At 39.2% G+C, this 20198-nt stretch overlaps 1 protein-coding gene across 1 annotated transcript in view; it reads left to right on the top strand.

Moving 5' to 3' along the window:
• Positions 1-20198, top strand: part of ADAMTS3 (ADAM metallopeptidase with thrombospondin type 1 motif 3) — a 264587-nt gene that overhangs the window by 129505 nt on the left and 114884 nt on the right. Inside the window, exons 5-8 of the mRNA XM_082244160.1 lie at positions 12258-12451; positions 15086-15169; positions 17455-17611; positions 18577-18682. Of these exons, the coding sequence (XP_082100286.1) occupies positions 12258-12451; positions 15086-15169; positions 17455-17611; positions 18577-18682 (541 nt within the window). The remainder of the gene's footprint in view (positions 1-12257; positions 12452-15085; positions 15170-17454; positions 17612-18576; positions 18683-20198) is intronic.

The following is a 20198-nucleotide window of genomic DNA, read 5'->3' on the forward strand; positions in this document are numbered from 1 at the left end:
AACCCTCTACTCCGGCATGGGGCTCTGAAGATATGGCATGGATATGCCGTCCCTTCAGAGTGCATGTGCTGGTGACGTCACCAGCAGCATTGCTTGTGAATATCTCCTAAACAGTGCAAGTTTAGGAGATATTCATATAGATACCTATAGGTAAGCCTTATTATAACCTTACCTATAGGTACGAGTTCAAAAGTGGACTTTACCTCCACTTTAAAAGAGTCACATAGAACTGTAAAAAAACTTATCAAATGTTCTTAGCTTTCACCATTTTATTCAAACTAAAAAATTAGTTTGAAGTAAACATATTGTTCTGTTACTCATTTTTTTTGTTCAATAAGTTTTTATTAGAAAGAAACCAACAATATGAAAACATATTACAGATCCAGATCAGCCATAAAAAAAACAAAAAAACAATACAGCAAAGAAACAAGTTATAAGCATCCAATAAGTGAAAAAAATTGTTTAGCTAGTAAATTAAAGTCAGTATAACGAATATAAATACTTGTAATATAACTGTTGTAAGGCAGATTCTGTTACTCAATTACAGTATGCATAAATTAAAAAAAATGCGTTTTAAATTTAGCGCCCCCCCCCCCAACTTCCGGAGGCCTGGTGATGACCCCCAGAGACAGAGAGGGTTGACATTCCTCCTCAGGGTGCAGATTACTAGGCATGGTGGATGGTGAACAAGATAGAAAGATGGGCGCCAGTCACTTTTATGCTTAAACAAGGAGAAGTTTATTTCTCACAACAGGAACAAAAATGGGAGAGAGGGGTAGGACACAGGACACCCTTAGTGAAATTAGCAGATTGGCAGACTCCTTACACAAAAATGAAGTATAGGCAGACAGCAGTACAGGAAAAGAACCTTTAAGCTTAGACTGACCTGGGAGGCAACTCCTCTCCCCTGGGTCCAGTCTCTTGTAGCAATCTGTACTTTGTAGAAGCAGCTGTCTCCTATAGCAAGAGCAGGTAACTCACGGAAGGTGCAGGAATTCTGTGGATGTTTCCATCTTGACACTTTCCCAGGCTCTCCATCATATGGCAGAGTCACCTCTGCTACTTCATCTCAGGTCTCCATCCTTCCTTCACTCTTCCAAGCAGTGTACAGGCTCTCCCTTGCAGAGCCCCAGCACATGGTTAGGCCTTAGGCTTCAGGCCTACCGAGCAGCAGCAATTACACACACACCCACCCCAGACAGGGGTCTGGGTGGTATGAGACAGATCACCTGACTTACTCCATATAAATAGCCTCTCCCAGCATGCTCCACTACCAGTGTGATTGGCTGGGAGAAACATACATATTCATAACCTGATTGACTGTAATGTATCACTATAATGTCAAAGGCAACAGTGCCACCTACTGACATAAGGGAGAACTACGGCCAAACCAGGATTATGAGGGAAATCCAATGACCACAGACTATAAATCAGCCAGGCTAGTTACCACCTAGCACACATAAATTTACTAGCAACCCTGCTTATGACAAGGGTGGGTGCTACATAAATATGCTTAGACATTGACATTAGTATGATATATAATACAGGAGCTAACTGAACAAACTGAAAGTGTAACTAAAGGCAACATGTTTTTTTTTTTTTTTTAGTTTCGGATAGAGTAGAGAGGGATTATAGCACCCATCACTTGTCATTGCTGTCTCTTTCCCCATTAGGAAGATTCACCCACTTTGTTTACTATTGTCATTGAATGTGACAATAGCAAGATGGCTTACTAGATGGCTGCAGCACCCATCCCAGCAGCATCTGTTCACCACCGACTCTTCTCCGAGAACTGAGCAATTAACACCACTGATCACTCAGTTGTCCACTTCCACTCTGAGCAGAGACCAATGACTGTTAGTCACCACCTCTCTGCTCTCCCTCTCCAGCATTTACTGGAGCGCCTGCCCGTGGAGAGGTTTGGAGGGGCTGGCTCAGGCGCTCAGAGGCATGCTGAGAGGTTGAGCCAGCTGCCTAGCCAGGCATCTGGGTGGATCCCAATTATGAGTTTGCTATCTTTCAGACAGTGGTCTTTCATCTATCGGCTGAAAACGGGTCACAGGAGTGCAGAATGAACTGCACTCCTGTGATCCTTTAGGGAGGAGTATAGCCAAAATAGCTTTGGGTATACTTCTCCTTTAAGAGAAAATTCCTAATTTTGGGTTGACACCAAAACAGTAATAGAGGCAGTGGCTTATCATCCATGTGTGTAGGGTGTTCACTGCACACGGGCCCCATAGGGGGGGGGGCCACTGTGACCCACCCTGCACACATGGAGGGCCCCCTGGTTCACAGCTGGAGTGGCAGGAGGTACATCTGTCAGCACCGATCTCCCTGCATGGCTTTTCAGCTGACAGCCACTTCTCCTCCTCTCCCCTCCGTGGCTGTCAGCTGAAAAGCTATGCAGGGAGATCGATGCTCACAGCTGTCCCTCCTGCCACACCGATCTCTGGCTGTTCCCTGTGTCCTCCTCGTCTGCCCCTCATGTGCTCCTCTGGCCCCCTGTCCTCCTTCTCCGTCCCCCTCCTCAATAAATATAAAAAATAATTCAATTTGAAAAAAAAATGATTAAAAATTAAAAATAAAAAACTACTATAGAACATAGTCTATAAAGATGCTGTAAAAATCTTCAAAGAGACTTTGTACTTCTTTAAATAAGTTTCTCAGATACCCAGAATTATGGTATTTAGAGGAGGTCCAGTCACCTACGTCATTAAGATTATTTTACTCCATGTTTTATGGTTACAAATTGCAGTATTCCTTCAAATGGCAGTATAGACCACTCATGTCTGAAGTCCGGTCCAAGGGACACTGCTGGCTTTCTCAATGTCTCTCTGAGACCCGTCAGATCCACGCCCCGATGCCCATGCAATGGCTCGGGGGCGGGACCTCGCTGCCTGTGGCCTCCCTCGGCAGCTCGGCTGGGCCACTTCCGAGTTCCGCCGAGTCCCGCTCCGCCCCCCTGCATCGCTCTATCTGGCCGGCGCCGCCCACAAGTGAAGTGGGGGTGGCGAGAGACACGCAACTGCGTGGCTGCGGAGTGTGGAGTGATCTCTGGGCCCTGACTAAGAGAGACTGAGACTGAGGAGTGGACTGACTAGTCGATTGTGCACTGCAGCACCATCGCCAAAGTGTGGGAGGAGAACTGGATGGAGGGAGGATTTAGACTCTGGAGGAATAAATTCTTGGAGACTAGAGAGATAGGCTGTTCTGGAGGACCGGAGACAACAGCCTAAGGTAGGCGAAGTAAGAAGAGAACTGTCTTGAAGTGCAGAAAGAGTCACTCACTACAGTACTCACTATGGATCAGATGTTTTCTATGGGGGAGAGACATATCCTGGCCTGCTCTAAGGGGATCTATAATGGGAGGGGGACTCTGGCCTTTTCTAAGGGGGATCTATAATGGGAGGGGGACCCTGGCCTGCTCTAAGGAGATCTAAATTGAGAGGGGGACCCTGGCCTGCTCTGATGTCAGGAAAAATGGTCGGAGATACAAAGTGCTGTGTGCTCATTTGCTTAGATCAGAAATAAATAAATAAATAAAGTGCTGTGTTTATAGTGTCCATATATATAGAGATCCAAAATCAGATGTCATTCCCTTCGATATCATTAAATAAAACAAGGTGCTCTCATGCAAAGTATGGGTGTTGTGACTTTTTGCCTCCACCAGGTGTCACATCTAGGTGCTCTATCTTCTCACCTCAATAAGGTGTATATTGCGCCTGTATACAAGCTTAGCCTCCGAATCTCATATGGGCTTTACTTATTCCGGTATCTTCCTCCACTTCCAAGTGTTTCCTGTCCTGTCCTCCTTACACCGGTCCAAAAGCTTTACCACTGCGCATGCGCAGAGCCTCCGTTACCGTGACAACACATTGCTACCCAGGTCTGCAGCTTCGGATTGGGTAGCAATGTGTAGCAATGTGTTGTCACGGTAACGGAGGCTCTGCGCATGCGCAGTGGTAAAGCTTTTGGACCGGTGTAAGGAGGACAGGACAGGAAACACTTGGAAGTGGAGGAAGATACCGGAATAAGTAAAGCCCATATGAGATTCGGAGGCTAAGCTTGTATACAGGCGCAATATACACCTTATTGAGGTGAGAAGATAGAGCACCTAGATGTGACACCTGGTGGAGGCAAAAAGTCACAACACCCATACTTTGCATGAGAGCACCTTGTTTTATTTAATGATATCGAAGGGAATGACATCTGATTTTGGATCTCTATATATATGGACACTATAAACACAGCACTTTATTTATTTATTTATTTCTGATCTAAGCAAATGAGCACACAGCACTTTGTATCTCTTTTTGAAGTATTTTCATTTTTATCTTGTCTACGGTTTATTTATTTGATACTTTTTAGGAAAGTATAAACACTCAGCACTTTATTGTATTGAAGACAACTGAATAGTTTACTTATATTGATATATATATATGAGATATAAATGAAGTATTGGATCACCTTTTATTAATCAACACCAACACTTTTTATCACTAGAACACTTTTTACCACGCCAGTTTATACATTTATTATATTTTTTCCTTTATATTCACTTCTGAAGCGCATCACCCACCTAAACTGTATACATTGTATTAACTGGTTCCTGGTACCAGTACTGTGGTGCAGCAGTAAGAAGGGAAAAATATATATCCTCAGATAGCGCAGGAACCACCCATACATATAAGGAAAAATGGTCGGCCTTCATGCATGTTCACTTCATCAAGTCTGGCCCTCTATGAAAAAAGTTTGGACACCCCTGCTATAGACAAAATCAATTGTATTTTTTAATTTGATTTGCTTTTGTCTTTAAAATATGTAGCGCTGTCCTCTAATTAGGTTGCTAGGCTAAATTAGTTTTTGACTTCACTGCAGTCAGAGGAACAGTGATATATTATTTTTGCCTGGTCAGAGTTTCCTAGCTGGGTGTTTGATTTATCCCTCCTGTTTTTGGAAGAAGCTTTCAGAATAGAGTGTAAAATGTCCAGTTTGAATGTTTATCATGCCCCAGCCAGTCCCTGGAAGGAGGTGTCCAGAAAATAGCTGGGGAGATGATAAATATTTGGGAGGCCTTTCCAGAGTGTTCCTTCCTCTTCAGGAAGGGTTCCAGTCCTCCTGGGACTGCTGCCCCTGGGATATAACTAGTGAGACAAGAGATTACAGTTGGAGCCTTAGAAGGTGCTGAACTGAGGGCATAGAGAAGATTACTAAAAGTATTTTTGCTGGAGGGCATGGTCCAAAAGTTATGGCCTGGAGAAGGATTTTTTGCTTACCCAATGAGGGTCTATCTGTGGAAGCTGAGTGGCAGACAGCTCCTAGGACATTGTAAGTAGGACCTTTATTTGCGAATTTCATATGTGTCTGCAGCTATAAAGATTTATGCTAGAAGTTGTCCTCTTATTGATAGTTTTGGAGCATTCTGATCCCCTGAACCCCTCTTCTGTTTCAAGTTACTCAGCAATAAATTATTCCCTAGACTGAGCCTGTGTTGTTGATGTGCATGGAACTGTGTCTGTGGCAGGCAGGCAGCCTCCATACTAGCAAGGGAGATCTGAGCATATTCTCAGTAGCCCCTCCAAGGATGAGCACTGCAAATACATATAAAAATATTTACAATAAAAGAAAACCCCAAAAGGAAAGCTTGTTTCCTCGCTTTCATCTCAATCTGGCATCATAAACAGTGACAATGATAAAGATATTGCTAAGTCATTATGTCTATAACTGAATGAAATATTTGATTTGGCATGTAAGCATGTTATTTTTTTGTTTTCATGTACTTTTAGTTCCGATACATAATATTGATCCCGCCAACAAAGGCAAAAAAAAAAATCATCTTCCTGCAATATGGGGACAACGCTCCAAAATCTCCTCTGATTTCACATCCTGTGTTGTCACCCTCTTCAAAGTGTTTTTTTATTGAGTTCCAACATTGCTAGCATTGTTACATCACTATGCTGTAAACATTATATCAATTTATACTCTATTGGCTCTATCTCAACTGTCACAGTTTTGAAGTGGAGGAATCTTCAAAGTAGATCTATTGATTAGAAATGCCCCAGCCTCTTACAAAAACTACTGTAAGTGCTGGGATTTGCATCAACAGAGAAAGGAAAGAGCACTGCTTACTGACCCAGTGCATGAATATGTGAATGAGTGTGGCCTCAGCCAGTGCTGCTTCAGCCACTCCTTCTGACATGTTTCGCCCCGCACACTGGGGCTCGGTCACAGACCAAGTGACCAAGCCTGTGTGTGTGTGGGGTGAAACATGTCAGAGGAGCAGCACTGGCTGAGGCCCACTCATTCACATATTCACACATAGTCAGTAAGCGGTGCTCCTTCCTTTCTCTATTGATGCTTCTACACCCATGAATTATGCATAGGCACCTGTACCCTTCACTGAAACCAACAGGGAGATCTTTGTCTCAGCATAGAGCGGCACTGCAAGGTTTACCTGGATCACTTGCTGGATATTGCTAAGGCATACCTTACCACACAGTGTGGTGGCACAGTGGTGCTGCAGCACACTCATGTAGGCAAGACCAGCTCCATAGGTACACGAAAGTAACAGGGTAATATAACAATATGTACTGAAAATTTAAGCACTGTACTAAAGCAATTGTTTTTGTTTATAAATAATTACTATATATTGCTCATTACAACAACATGCTCACCTACAACTTTTTGCTTTTTAGTACTACACAATGGTTGTTCTACACCTAATTTCTATGAGTCAGCTAACATATTGGTAACAATGCACTCTTTTCGTAATGTATATCTTGAATCATCAACTATTAATCCAGGAGGCAGAGGTATTGCAGCTGCTAAACTATACTGCTTTGAGTGGCAAAGCTACAAATCTTTATATTCAATGCAGTAAAAAAGTATATAAGTATGTTCAAATACAGTATCAAAATAAGCATTGCAATAATAATGTTTTCACTAAAACTACAGTACACTTCCCTTTAACTACATTGTAAAATACATATAACCCTTCGAGTGGATAACCACATGGCAGGTTGTAACATAACGTTCTCAGTTAGTACAACCGTGGACATGCGCATGGTCAAAAATCAGATAAACAGGCGACAGCTGTAAAGGTATTTTATTCTAGAATTTGCATATGGATTTGCCTTTTCTTTAAGAGCAAAATTGATCTAAAAGTTATTTTTGTATATCATTGCATTAGAATGCGAGAACTGGTGGCTGAGAAAGCTATAGAAGATGGACTTGAATATTACTGAAACATTTAGCATAGATGTGTGCATTCACTTTGAAGCATTTTTTTTTTCCCAAACATTTGCTTTAAATCATTTTGCAAAATGATATTTGTGTATAAAATGCTAAAACTGCTGCTCCACATATGAAAATATACCTATACTATAATATACCTCTAAACTAGATGGGAAACATTTTAATTATAGGCACCAATTTGTTTTGTAGTTTAAATACTTTCACATACCACAAAATACTGTGCAAGAAACATCATTCTTGGTGTAGAACTACAATTTCTTTGTAACCTTGTGCAGAGCAATGGTAAATTCCAGGTTTAGGGTCCCACAGCATCGAACCAAAAGTCATCTTTTGCAGATGTCTTTTTGCTCTAAGAAATATTAATGTTCATCTTTACCTCTTTAAAGAAAAGTCATACACAAATGTGTCTATGTTCTTTCTGTATACCTGTATGCTAGAATCTACTAGAGATTTGTAGCCCAGTTATTTATGGCAGTGTTACGTGTACAGTGACAACATCACTGAGGGGTTGGTGAATGGTTATGTATAAGCTTTTGTTACATGTTGAGGTATTTTTGCCCACAACAAACTTTCATTGGTAGTGGTGAGGAACAAATTATTTTTCAGGTGCCATGGGGACATTTAGTCCTCCAATAAAACAGAACTTTCTACAAGGCATGCATTTTAAGACATGTCTAGTGCTCCATCAAGCCTACAATTTTTATTTTTTTTTCATAATTGTATATTTATTGAGTTTTACAATAGCGAGAAGTAAAAGATAACCAATTTACATAGCCTAAACTTTTTTCTTTCATTGGATAGAGTGGGGCAGGGTTAAAACCTTTGTCTGGTTCTAGCAAGGTTGTGTAGGTTGCTATCTGCGTCCCAATTTTGTAGCTGGACCCTCACTGTTTGTCATGAAGACCATTGTAACCAGGATAGAAAAGGGAAATCCAAAATTCTGCAGATTATCAGTACAGAAGCATCTGGTATATTTTCCACAACATATTATACAAATGTGGGGCATAGAGGTGAGTCTTAGTCAGACACTCCAGCAATGAAGAGATGCCTCAGACAACTATTTCCACTTCCTCTATTTTAAGCCTTGATGCCCTCCTAAACAATCACAAGCTCCACTTTTTGAAAAGAATAATGAATCAGAGCCACTCACATCTTTGTATCTCCTTTTATTGCTGTTTTCAACCGAGGCTAAAAGCATTCAGACCAACAAGGTCATTGCCTGGATTGTGTTTAGCCATCCTTTGAAACAACAATTAAGTACATAAAAAGCAATGAATGCCACACATTCCATACTTTTTGAAAGAGAAAATATTTTCCACAACTCTGACAGCTGTCAAAGGGACTGCTCACTTTGGGAAGAAGTCTACTACGTACTTCCTAAAATGTCTCTGTGATAGAAAGCAAAGGGGATTTCCCAAATGGGGACATTTCTCTTAGAGGTATTTACACATTATGGTATGTTCACAACAAAATATTTGTTACATACCATGATAAAGTTGACTCTGCATGGCCCAAAACATCAGCCTCATGTAACTTTTACCTAAAAAGGAATAAGCATTGTCTGTTTGGAAGACTGGTGTGCAAGTGACATACACTTAAACTGTATCTAGTGTAAACCTAAATTTTTTAAAAAGGTATTCAACACGTTTTTCCCATGTGCTCATGCTTGTGTTTTATGTATTCTTAATCATTTCTTTCTCTTGATATAACTTCTTTGAACCCGTTGATCTTGCCAATTACAACCTCTTTAGAAACTTTCTGTTATCGAGTAACAATGCAACATGAGCAATTCACTAAGCTCACTGAACAGCATTGTTGCCCTCAGAATGCATACTTCGCTGTCTACTACAATCAGATATGCTGACACACAGCGTCTCCACTGGTTCTGCTTGATAGTGCACAGTTAACCCTTGTCCATTTGCACTGCCCACACCCCCTATGATGGACAGCGGCTCATCTATTTACAAGTCTGTGTTCCTGACCTTACCACTGTTTAATGTCCTTGTTCATTCTCCAGGTGCACAAACATAAAGTTAAGATACAGCACTATGCATGGCACTGTGAATTTCATAGTTGTAAAATGTAAGTTTGTATAAATGATAGATTCAGGTTGCATTGTATAGCAACATACATTATGCACGTTGGTGCGCTGCAGTGCCTTTATTTCTAAATGGCACCCCAACCTACCTTGCTGATGAATGAACATGCATTGGGGTTCAGCTGCTGCTACTGCAGGTTCTTTTGTTGGTGTTTTAGACAGTACATTCAAATAAATAGGCTTCTTTAAAGGAGAAGTATAGCCAAGGCTCATATGGATGTACCTCTTCTGTGGAATTCATTCGGTACACGTGTGACCAGTTTTTTTGCAGACAGTGGGCTGAAGCCCACTGTTGGCTGACGTCACAGAGCCGGTCCAAGGTTGGGAAAGATCACTAAAATATGGTCGGGATCTGCCCACATGCCTGGACTTGCACCTAGCTCAGCCTCTCAGCAAGCACTCCAGTGAGTGCGGCGGGGGGGGGGGGGGGGTGGGGGGCGGGGGGAAGAGCAGAGAGCCAGTAAATAACCGAAAACCAAGGGATCGGCAGTCATTGATCACTCTGATCACTCTGTTCTCACTCTTAGAGCCGGTCGGAGACAGATGCAGCATCTACGTAGGTAAGTATGATTAAAAAAAAAAAACCCATACTTCTCTTTTACCATACCCTAACTGACCTAACTGGGCCCACGATGCAACTGTAAGTTACACTACACTAATTGAACACCACCATTTTTACTTGCTGATATGCACATTCTACGTTTTTTCTAATTACCATATGTTACTCAAAATCATTTTTCACTTGTATCATGAAATGTGGAATGAGCTGCTTGGAAATGCTGAATAAGCTGTTTATAAACGCTGAATGAGCTATTTATAAAAGCACTGTATGGGATATTCACTTGTAAGAGACTCCCACCCATCAAATGCATTTTCACCAGAATGAGTGTTCTATTTAAAGGAATGTGTATGGCTTGTTTAAACTCTATTCCCATGGCATGCTATGCTGTGTCACCTATTTCACCCCCTGTAAAACAATTTTTAGAACATGAGCCAGTGTGTGAAATTGGCACCTATGTGCTGTCATACTGTTCTTCTAAAACATAACTGACTTCTGTGGTATTTGGTTACATTTTGTGAATGATCACAGTCACCATGTTAATATTTTGCACACAACACAAAGAAACTATTTGAAGTACGAGCTCTAGAGGTAGCATATTATATAGGATGGTTGAAGATCACAATGACAATGGTGACATGTCGCAGTTGTCCAGCGATCATTACAGAAGTTAATGGGTACTGTTAGATGTGGTTTCTGGAAGCTGTTCTCAGTCTTGGTTATGAAGCTGAATAATTTGACTGTGTTGCTAAGACTGCGATGGGTTGACAAATTTGTGAGTTAAAAAGCCTAACTCCAGCCAAACATGTTTTTTCCTAATTCCAGGTACATTGGGATAGAGTTTAAAGCTCTGCCATGTGAGCAATTTTCCCTCACTTCCCATCCCTGTGAGGCAATTAAAGGAAGTGGGGGTAGTGCTGGTTACCAGCACAGGAAAACAACATTGTTGGTAGTTGTAATCCTTCCTTGCTCTACTGAAGATTTATTTTGGTCTGTATCGCCACTGGTGATAGTTTCCATCACTTCTTGTCCTGACAAAAGGGGCACAGATGGAAATATAAGTTTGACACTGACTCTAACCCTTCACACCTCTATGAAAAACTAAATATAAAGTTTTGATTGGAGTATGGCTTTAAGGATTTATATTTTGCAGATCAGTATTCAGTATTTTAGCAGCAAGTCCAACCAAAACCTTCCCTTTTGCTACTAAAATTAGAGGACCTTTTGCACAGTTAGATAAAATTAATTAAAAAAAAATTATAAAGGGAAATTATAAAAATAAATTATTAAAAGTAGCGTAAAGGGAATCACTTTATTATGTAGATAGGCATTACTTTCTGCTGACTATGTCTGGATGTTACACTTAATTACTTTCAAGGTCCAGCAATGAGAGCATGTCATTTCCCAGAGCAGGTTTCCTGATAGTAACACCAGTGGAACATGCCTGAAAGATGTATGTTGTAACAGTCACTTGTAGTGAATGGGAAGCCAATGTTACACGGTGACAATGCATAGGCACACCCAGATAGAGTGTTGTCATCATATAACAGGAAGTATCTGAACATGGATCTTCATGACAGGATCAACAGGTATTATTTTAAGGAACTCTGCAGATTTACAGGTATTTAAAATTACTTTTGAAATTGTATCTAAAGCATACATGAGGCTCTAGTAATTGGTTTACATATACTTAGATAGATAGATAGATAGATAGATAGATAGATAGATAGATAGATAGATAGATAGATAGATAGATAGATAGATAGATAGATAGATAGATGGATGGATGGATGGATGGATGGATGGATGGATGGATGGATGGATGGATGGATGGATGGATAGATAGATAGATAGATAGATAGATAGATAGATAGATAGATAGATAGATAGATAGATAGATAGATAGATAGATAGATAGATAGATAGATAGATAGATAGATAGATAGATAGAGATAGATAGATAGATAGATAGATAGAGGAGATAGATAGATAGAGGAGATAGATAGATAGATAGATAGATAGATAGATAGATAGATAGATAGATAGATAGATAGATAGATAGATAGATAGATAGATAGATAGATAGATAGATAGATAGATAGATAGATAGATAGATAGATAGATAGATAGATAGATAGATAGATAGATAGATAGATAGATAGTATTAGAGTTCGGGAGGGTGTCAGGTCATGTAAACCCTATGTGGGTGATCTGGTCTTGGAAGGAGATATACATTTATAGAATCAACATTAAAGCTAGTTATTTCCAAATATCTGCAATCATTGCAATGCATATTAAATATTTTATTTTTTCTGTTTAAATTATCTATATATTTTTAAATTGCAGATTTGTCTGGCCTTGATGATTTGGACAGTGTGTACAGCAGTGTGGAGAGACAAGTGAATGAGACTCTTAGACGACGCAGGCACACAACGGACAATGATTACAACATAGAAGTACTGCTTGGAGTAGATGACTCTGTTGTCAGGTTCCATGGTAAAGAACATGTTCAGAACTACCTCCTTACCCTCATGAACATTGTGAGTATCCCTATCATCAGTCCTACACCAGTTGTGTCTGCTTGTTCCTTTATCCTTTATAATGCAGGATAACACAAAGTAACCAATTTGTACTCTAGTTGCTTTATTTTTTCATGCAAACCACTCCATTCATTGTTTTTTTTTCTCTGATCAACTAAAGTTAGCCATATAGTGATCAACATTCGGCAGGTTCACTAGGGACTGGCCAAATTTATATCAATGCGTGGCTTTGGCAGTCCCCGATCAACAGAAGTCAGTCTTTTGCTTGAGTTCTGTCGAAGGGACATGCTGGAAAACTCTTCTTAATCAGTGGCTGCAGCCACTCATCCATGTGACTTGACACCTGCGGGTGCAGTTGTCCAAATACAGCTGTTGATTTTTTTCATTTAGCCTGCTAGCAGAATTTAAAAAAAAAAAATCGAACAATTTGTTTTTATTGCTCCTGCTTTCCAGTGTCATGGAGCTCTCAACAGCAGGGCTGAATTCACCCGCTGGCTTCCTTTGGTCATCTTTTTTTGGCGCTCTCTCCTCTTCCCTCCATCACACAGAGGAGCTGGAGCTTCTGCGTCATCTGACATTATTTAAACAGTTTTGGGGGATGTAATTCACAGACATGGCTTGGACAGTGAGCATTGAAGACCTTAAAGGATTTGCGACTGTTCGCACAAGAAAATGTATGAATATTTACTTCAGTTATCCAATCATGTGAAGGGGAAAATCCCTTTTACCTATTTCATCTGCATGATTGGATAATTGATCTTCACACAATACATTTGAACTTTCACAAAACCTTTAGTAAATATGTGGAAGACAAAGACAAAAATGATGGTCCCCTTTTAATGTGTCCTTAGCTATATTTTTTAATAATGGCTTGCTCTATTACAATCCTATATATGTTTTTTCTTCTATTAAATTGCAGTCTACTGTATATCAGTATGGGAAACCCTGAATTTATCCCATTTCTTAAGTTCCAGCTTTGGTTTCTATATTTCAAGTTATTTTCCTTAAGCAGTCTGTTTTTTATCCAGTGGAAATGTTTCTATTGAAATTATATTTAAGAGTTCTGACTTCTAGGGGAGTTAAAAGTATTGCCTGCGACTGCTTTTACACATTTATAAATGGAAAAGTTGCATAGACTAATGATGAACTGCCAGCCTGCCAAAAGGATGTCCTAGTTTCCCACTTCAGAACATAAAGGAATGTTCTCCATTTCCATCATGAGGCTGGATTCTCCTGTGTTTTTTTTTTTTATGTTCACAGTCAAAATCCAGCCAAAACCTTTTTTTTTATTTTGTGGTTAGACCCTGAGACATCTTTAAGGTGCTTTCTGTGATCTACAGTATTTGGGAAAACTCTATTAATTTTCTGCAGGAACTGAAGTTCCACTTTAGGGCCCATTTATTCTATAAATGCACATAAAAAACTATAAAAACGAATCTCTGCTGGCCTGCATGCATTTCTGCGTATCCTTGTGTGTTTTTATGTCCATTTCTCTCATTTTTATGCTCGTTTGTGTTTTTTCTGCATAGTTCTTTTTTTTTTTTTTTTTTAAGGCATGTCATTTGTGTTTTTAAGTGAGGAAAAATGCAGGCATTTGCACAAAGTGTGAACTTGTAAAAAGTTATGTATCAACCAATCCCTTTTACTACAGCCTGCTCCTGGCTGTCGACTCTGATGTTTGTGCCATAGATGTAAACAGGCCTTCTGATTGCTCCCCTTTCCCCCAAGGTGTACTCATTGATCTATATTCCCTTACCCCTCCCCACTTTATCCATTGCTCTAATGGATATGTGTGACTTCAGACTGCAAATGGTGCCAAGAGATATTGCCATTACATATTTGCTGCCATAATCAATATTATATCACAGTTCTCTTGTCAATAATTAGACCTTGACAACAATTGAACATCCTCACTTAATTTCTGTGCTCAGTAAATCCGATACAAACCCCACGTGGTGTCTGTCCAACATACGCCTGACCACAGGAACATCTAGGAAGATATAGAACTCTTTTCCCTGTTTTCCCTGTTCTTGGGTGTGTGAAAAATTAGATTCTAATTACAAAATTGAATTGAACACAATGCCAGCATGGGCGCATGCCCATCTAACGAGCAGGGCCCTCTGATTCCTCCTGTATTGAATTGTATTGTAACTGTACTGTCTGCCCTTATGTTGTAAAGCTCTGAGCAAACTAATAATAATAATAATTGGTGGCTGATGTGTGTGCAATCATGTAGCACCTAAAATCGGCGGCTCAGTGTTTGAAAAAGCAGCATGGACCAATATGTCTCTAGGATTCGTAATATTTTATATGAAAAGAGTGGGGGCTCTGCCTGACAATTTTAGGTCTATGTTCTGGGCATTCCAATGCTTCTTTATGATATGATGCACATGAGGATCACAATTATTTAAAAAGAGCCGTAGGTATAATCATTTTTAGAAGGGGTTCCCAAGACCTCAAAATTATTTCAATGGTTCTTCAGGAGTAAAAAGGTTGAGAAACACCAGTTTGAATTCTAGTAAGAGATTTTCATTTAACTAATATTTGCTGCATTGGGTGTGTTGTTAACATATTCATGTTTTCAGTTAGTAAATAAGGTTAAACTCATTAATGTTGTCATTATCTCTTCTGTAGGTTAATGAAATTTATCATGATGACTCCATTGGTGCTCACATTAATGTAGTCCTGGTTCGAATGATTATGCTTGGTTATGCAAAGGTAAAAAAGATGATTAACATGATCTTCTGTTTTGTAAGCTAAAGCTGTTCAGGGTGACAATTGTCATGAAGGTTTATGTAAGCTTATATGTATAAGAAATGCAATGACCATAGTGACCAATCACATCCCAATCAAGGTAAGGCAAACTTGCTCTGGATAGGACGTTTGCTATAAGACCATACATCCTTAAACTGTAGCCATATGCTAATATTTTGGTTGGTCCAATAAAAGAACAAGCAATAGGATATTTTAAAGACCAGTCCTAAACAGCCCTAATCACATGGGTATTTTTTTTATTTTTGCTGGTAAACAAGTTAATTCAAATCTTAAGCCTCGTACACACGCGTCAAAATTAGGCCGGGAATTTTCGTCCGACGACCGATCCGCCGATTTTCGGCTTGTTAGTATGATGCTTCCGACAACCGACTCCGACTTTTCGGCCGAAAAAAAATCTGGTGTGCAGGCTATAAAATTTTTGTCCTCCGTCAAAACACGTCCGATTTTCGTGCAGTCAGTACAGATTTCGACAGGGAAAAATCTTATGAGCAAGACTGGGCATGCTCAGAGAAGAAAGAACACAAAGAAAGCAAACCAACACATGACATCACTTCTGAAGTAGAATTGTGGCGTGCGGGAAAATTTGTGTGCAGTCTAAGCACATTCCAACCAACAAAACACCACTCTGGACAAAAGATGGACGACCGGTTGGCGGAAATTCGTTGCGTGTGTACTAGGCTTAAGACTGCCTGCAAACATGTTCAAACACATTGGGGGAGAGTTACTAAACCTGGTGCACACAGCTTTGTGCTTTAGCCTGTTCAGTTAGGCTTTGGCAATCAAACCTAGAAGCTGATTGGTTATTATACACAGCTGCACCAAATTCTGTGTGCACCAGGTTTGGCAAATCTGCCCCAGTGTGACGTTCAAATGTGCAGGCAAAATCTGACCAGTGAAAGATCTTTTGCCTGAAACCTTTTTCCATGCACATGCATGTTCAGTTTATTCAAATGTTATTCAAAATTAACCACTTGATGACCAGCCGCTGCAGATGTCATGCCGCAGGCTGGCTCTCCCAGGCAAAACCCCGTACATGTAAGGCGCTCACCTGGGAGGAGCTAGGGGGCGGGCGCTCGCCGCCGGAGGCAGGCTCCCGCCCCCGCTCGTCAGCGGGAAAGCTGGCACGAGTGTCAGGTGGCTCTGATTGCCGCTTGACACTGGCGATCTCCCCATGCTGACAGAGAAGGACGGACGGCTGATGTAAACACAGCCATCTGTCCTTCTCCCTGAGATGATCACAGAAACCATGCGATCCTGCTATATAGGATTGCATGTCTCTATGGTTATCTCACAAGCCCATCCCCCCACAGTTAGGATTACTCCCCTAGGCTTATATTTAACCCCTTGATCACCCATAGTATTAACCCCATTCCCTGCCAATGGCATTATTACAGTAACAGTGCATAGTTTTAACACTGATTACTGTAGTAATGTCACTGGTACCCCCAAAAGTGTAAAAAATGTCAGTTAGGGGCCCAATTTGTCCGCCGCAATGTCGCAGTCCCGCAAAAAATCGCAGATCGCTGCCATTACTAGTAAAAAAAACAAAAGCAAACCAATCAAAATACACTTATTGCGATTTTATTTTACCAAAAATATGTAGCAGAAAACAAATTGGCCTAAAATGTTAAAAAATTTTGATTTTTACATTTTTTTGGGGAATGTTATAGTAGAATGTGAAAAATATTGTTTTTTTTTTCAAAATTGTCGCTATTTTTTGTTTATAGCACAAAAAAAAAATCACACAGGGGAGCAAATACCCCCAAATGAAAGCTCTATTTGTGGGAAAAAAAGGACATCAATTTCGTTTGGGTACAGCATCACACGACCGCGCAATTGTCCGTTAAAATAACGCAGTGCCGAATCGCAAAATAGGGCCTGGTCATTAAGCAGCAAAATCTTCCGGTCTTAAAGTGGTTAAATATAGAGAAAGAAGTGTAGCATTGTGAACAACCTTTCCCCGTGGCAATTTATTTGGTGGAGGAAAGACAAATTGAACAATATAATTTTGGCTAGAAAAATCCAACAAGGCAGAACTGCTCTTTCCCTAAAAAGGTTCATTCAGGGGAATTTGGTAAAGTTAGAGGCTGCTTATAGAGAATATACCGTTTTGCCTTAAAGCGAACCTTGTTGCTATCATTATGACAACTACAATAATGTTCATTAAATCATAGTGTAGCATTGCTTACTGTTGGGATTTTAGCGTATTATCTCTTCATTTCTTGTAGTCTATCAGTTTGATTGAAAGAGGAAACCCATCGAGAAGTCTTGACAATGTGTGCCGATGGGCATACCAACAACAAAAATCTGACCCCAACCATTCTGAACACCACGACCATGCAATTTTTTTGACAAGACAAGATTTTGGCCCGGCTGGAATGCAAGGTACACAAATTCTAAAAACAATAGCCAGTATGTGTACATTGTCCTTGCAAAGATTGTTTTCTTAGTTCAAATGCAACAAAGGAGGTCATAAATGCTTTCAGCCTTAGAAAGGAGGAGGATCAGAGCCTCCTCAAATTCTTTACTTTGTTGAGGGTCACCACAGGGCATGGAATCAGTTTTGTGCATGGTAAATGAGTCATTGCATAGACCCCCTCTGGTTTTAAGGGGCTGGTTGCAGTCGTGAATACAATTTTTATTATGTCATTGCATTATAAATTATAAAGAATTTTATTATCCACACTATCTGCGTAGCCATGCAATGGGCAATAGCACTAAATTGGAAGTCTAATGTGGAACCATTTTTGCAAGTAATTTCTTGAATAGACCAAATTATGCAGAGGGAACAATTTTTTCACACATTATATGATTCTAAATCCTTTTTCGATACTAAATGAGCCCCATGGTTCCTTTACAGGCATCCAGACTGATATGGCCTCCATAGTAGACATTACCCTATCCATTCACACCCAACGTTTTTCTGTTCTTACATAATGTTCACAACCTGCAAACCAGACATAGTACTATACAAAGATGCTATCCTCTTTTATGTATTTCTTTTCTTTTCACTTGTACACTTATTATTTTATTATTTTGTGTTTTTGTTTTCTTTTATTTGATAATAATAGATCGATCCTCCATACCTTACAGTATACTTCCATATGAACATTTAATATATACATTATTTTATTATATTTTTTCTTTACGATTTGTATAAACAATTGTATATTATTTTTATCATCTCTTTATTACCATTTCACTGTAACTTATTAATGTCATTTTATCATCAAATGTTTGACCTTTATATTGTTATAATGACTTTTTTTTTCAATACAAAAGTTTGTAAAGCAAAAAAAAATTATAAAGAAGTGAAAAATGTTATTACTATCTTGTGTTTGTTATACAAGGCTATGCTCCAGTGACTGGAATGTGTCATCCTGTAAGAAGCTGCACGCTGAACCATGAAGATGGTTTCTCTTCTGCCTTTGTGGTTGCCCATGAAACTGGCCATGTGTAAGTAGAACTGTAAATAAGAGGGTGGCTAATAATGATAAGCAAGTCTCTTTTCCTGACCAGGTTATAGTATCTGGAATGGCTTAGGAAAGGGTGTATCCCAGTTTGGATTAACAATTTATTGACAGTTTATTCTGTTTGAGTGAACGTCATAAAAAATTCCTGTGTACATTCTTTTTTCTTTTTTAAACAATTGAATTTTATTGAAAAAGAAAATTAAATAGCATATTCACTGAGAAAACAAATAGGTAGTATGTAATCATTATACAACTGATGTTGTATTGAGAAAGTAACGTTGAATATAGAAGTCTAATAAAGCTTATATATTATGACACTGAAATATAAGGAGTATTCAAAATTGACAAGATGCATTACTTTGATAATCTTATCATTTAGAAATCATTACAAAATGATGTTCTAGTAACAAAATTATTAGTAATACATTTTTGATAAGTAGTTATCAAAATCATTAGGGTTATTGAGGTTATTAATAACCTCAGAATTGAAGTCAAAGACAGCTATTCTTTTTATATAATATCTTTTAAGTAACCAATAATTTCCTGTATAAGTTTGAGTGGGTAAAGTTGTACCAACTACTCCAAATTTTGTGATATCTGGATAATTTATCATTGGGTTTGTGTTGGGGTGGCAAGTTATACAAGTTGGTATAGAGTTGTTGGAAGTTGGAGACTATTGATTTAGTGTTATGTTCTAATTGACCCTTGCTATTTTTAATGTTGAATACATTTTCCATATTTTTGGCATCTTTCAATGCTTTAGCAAGGAATTTTCCACTTTTGTCTCCTTCATAATAGATAAATTTTTTGAAGAACAAAGAATGTTTAAGATTGGAATCAAAAATATTTTGTAGCGCCTGTCTAGCCTCAAGTAATTTTGAAGTAAAGTGTGAAGCAAGTGATTGTTTATGATGAGACTCTAAATTGGCTATAGTGGAAGACAGTTCAGCTATTTTACTCTCACGCTCTTTCTTCTTTATAGCCACCCATTTAATAAGCTCACCACGTATCACACATTTGTGTGCTTCCCATATATTTAGGTTTGTTGAATCTTCTGTTGTATAAATGTTAAAATATGTTTTAATGGAATCTGTGATACTTTTAAAAATGTCAGGGTCTGTGAGTAGAGCAGGGTTGAGTCTCCAATTTAAATTTTTTTCAGTTTGCTCTGACATGCTTAAATGAAGCTAGATTGGGGCATGATCTGACAGAGTTTGTATGCCAATCTGTGTCTCTTTTAAGCTGGGGAGATCTCTTTGGGTAATAAAAAAAAATCGATATACGAGCATCTGTCATGGGGTGGAGAATAGCAAGTGAATTTTTTTCCCATAGGATTTAAAGTTCCCTATGTGTCTACCAGTAATAAAGAGCGTAGGAGATTTTTGATCTTTTTCAGCACCCTATAAGCAATGCATGTCTTCCCATTAGACGTATCCTGGAGTGGATTGAGCGGGATATTAAAATCACCTCCTAAGATCAAACATCCAGAAGCAAATTCA

The sequence above is a fragment of the Pelophylax lessonae genome (assembly GCF_965119305.1).
Source record: "Pelophylax lessonae genome assembly, chromosome: 1".
In the NCBI taxonomy this organism is placed as follows: Eukaryota; Metazoa; Chordata; class Amphibia; order Anura; family Ranidae; genus Pelophylax; species Pelophylax lessonae.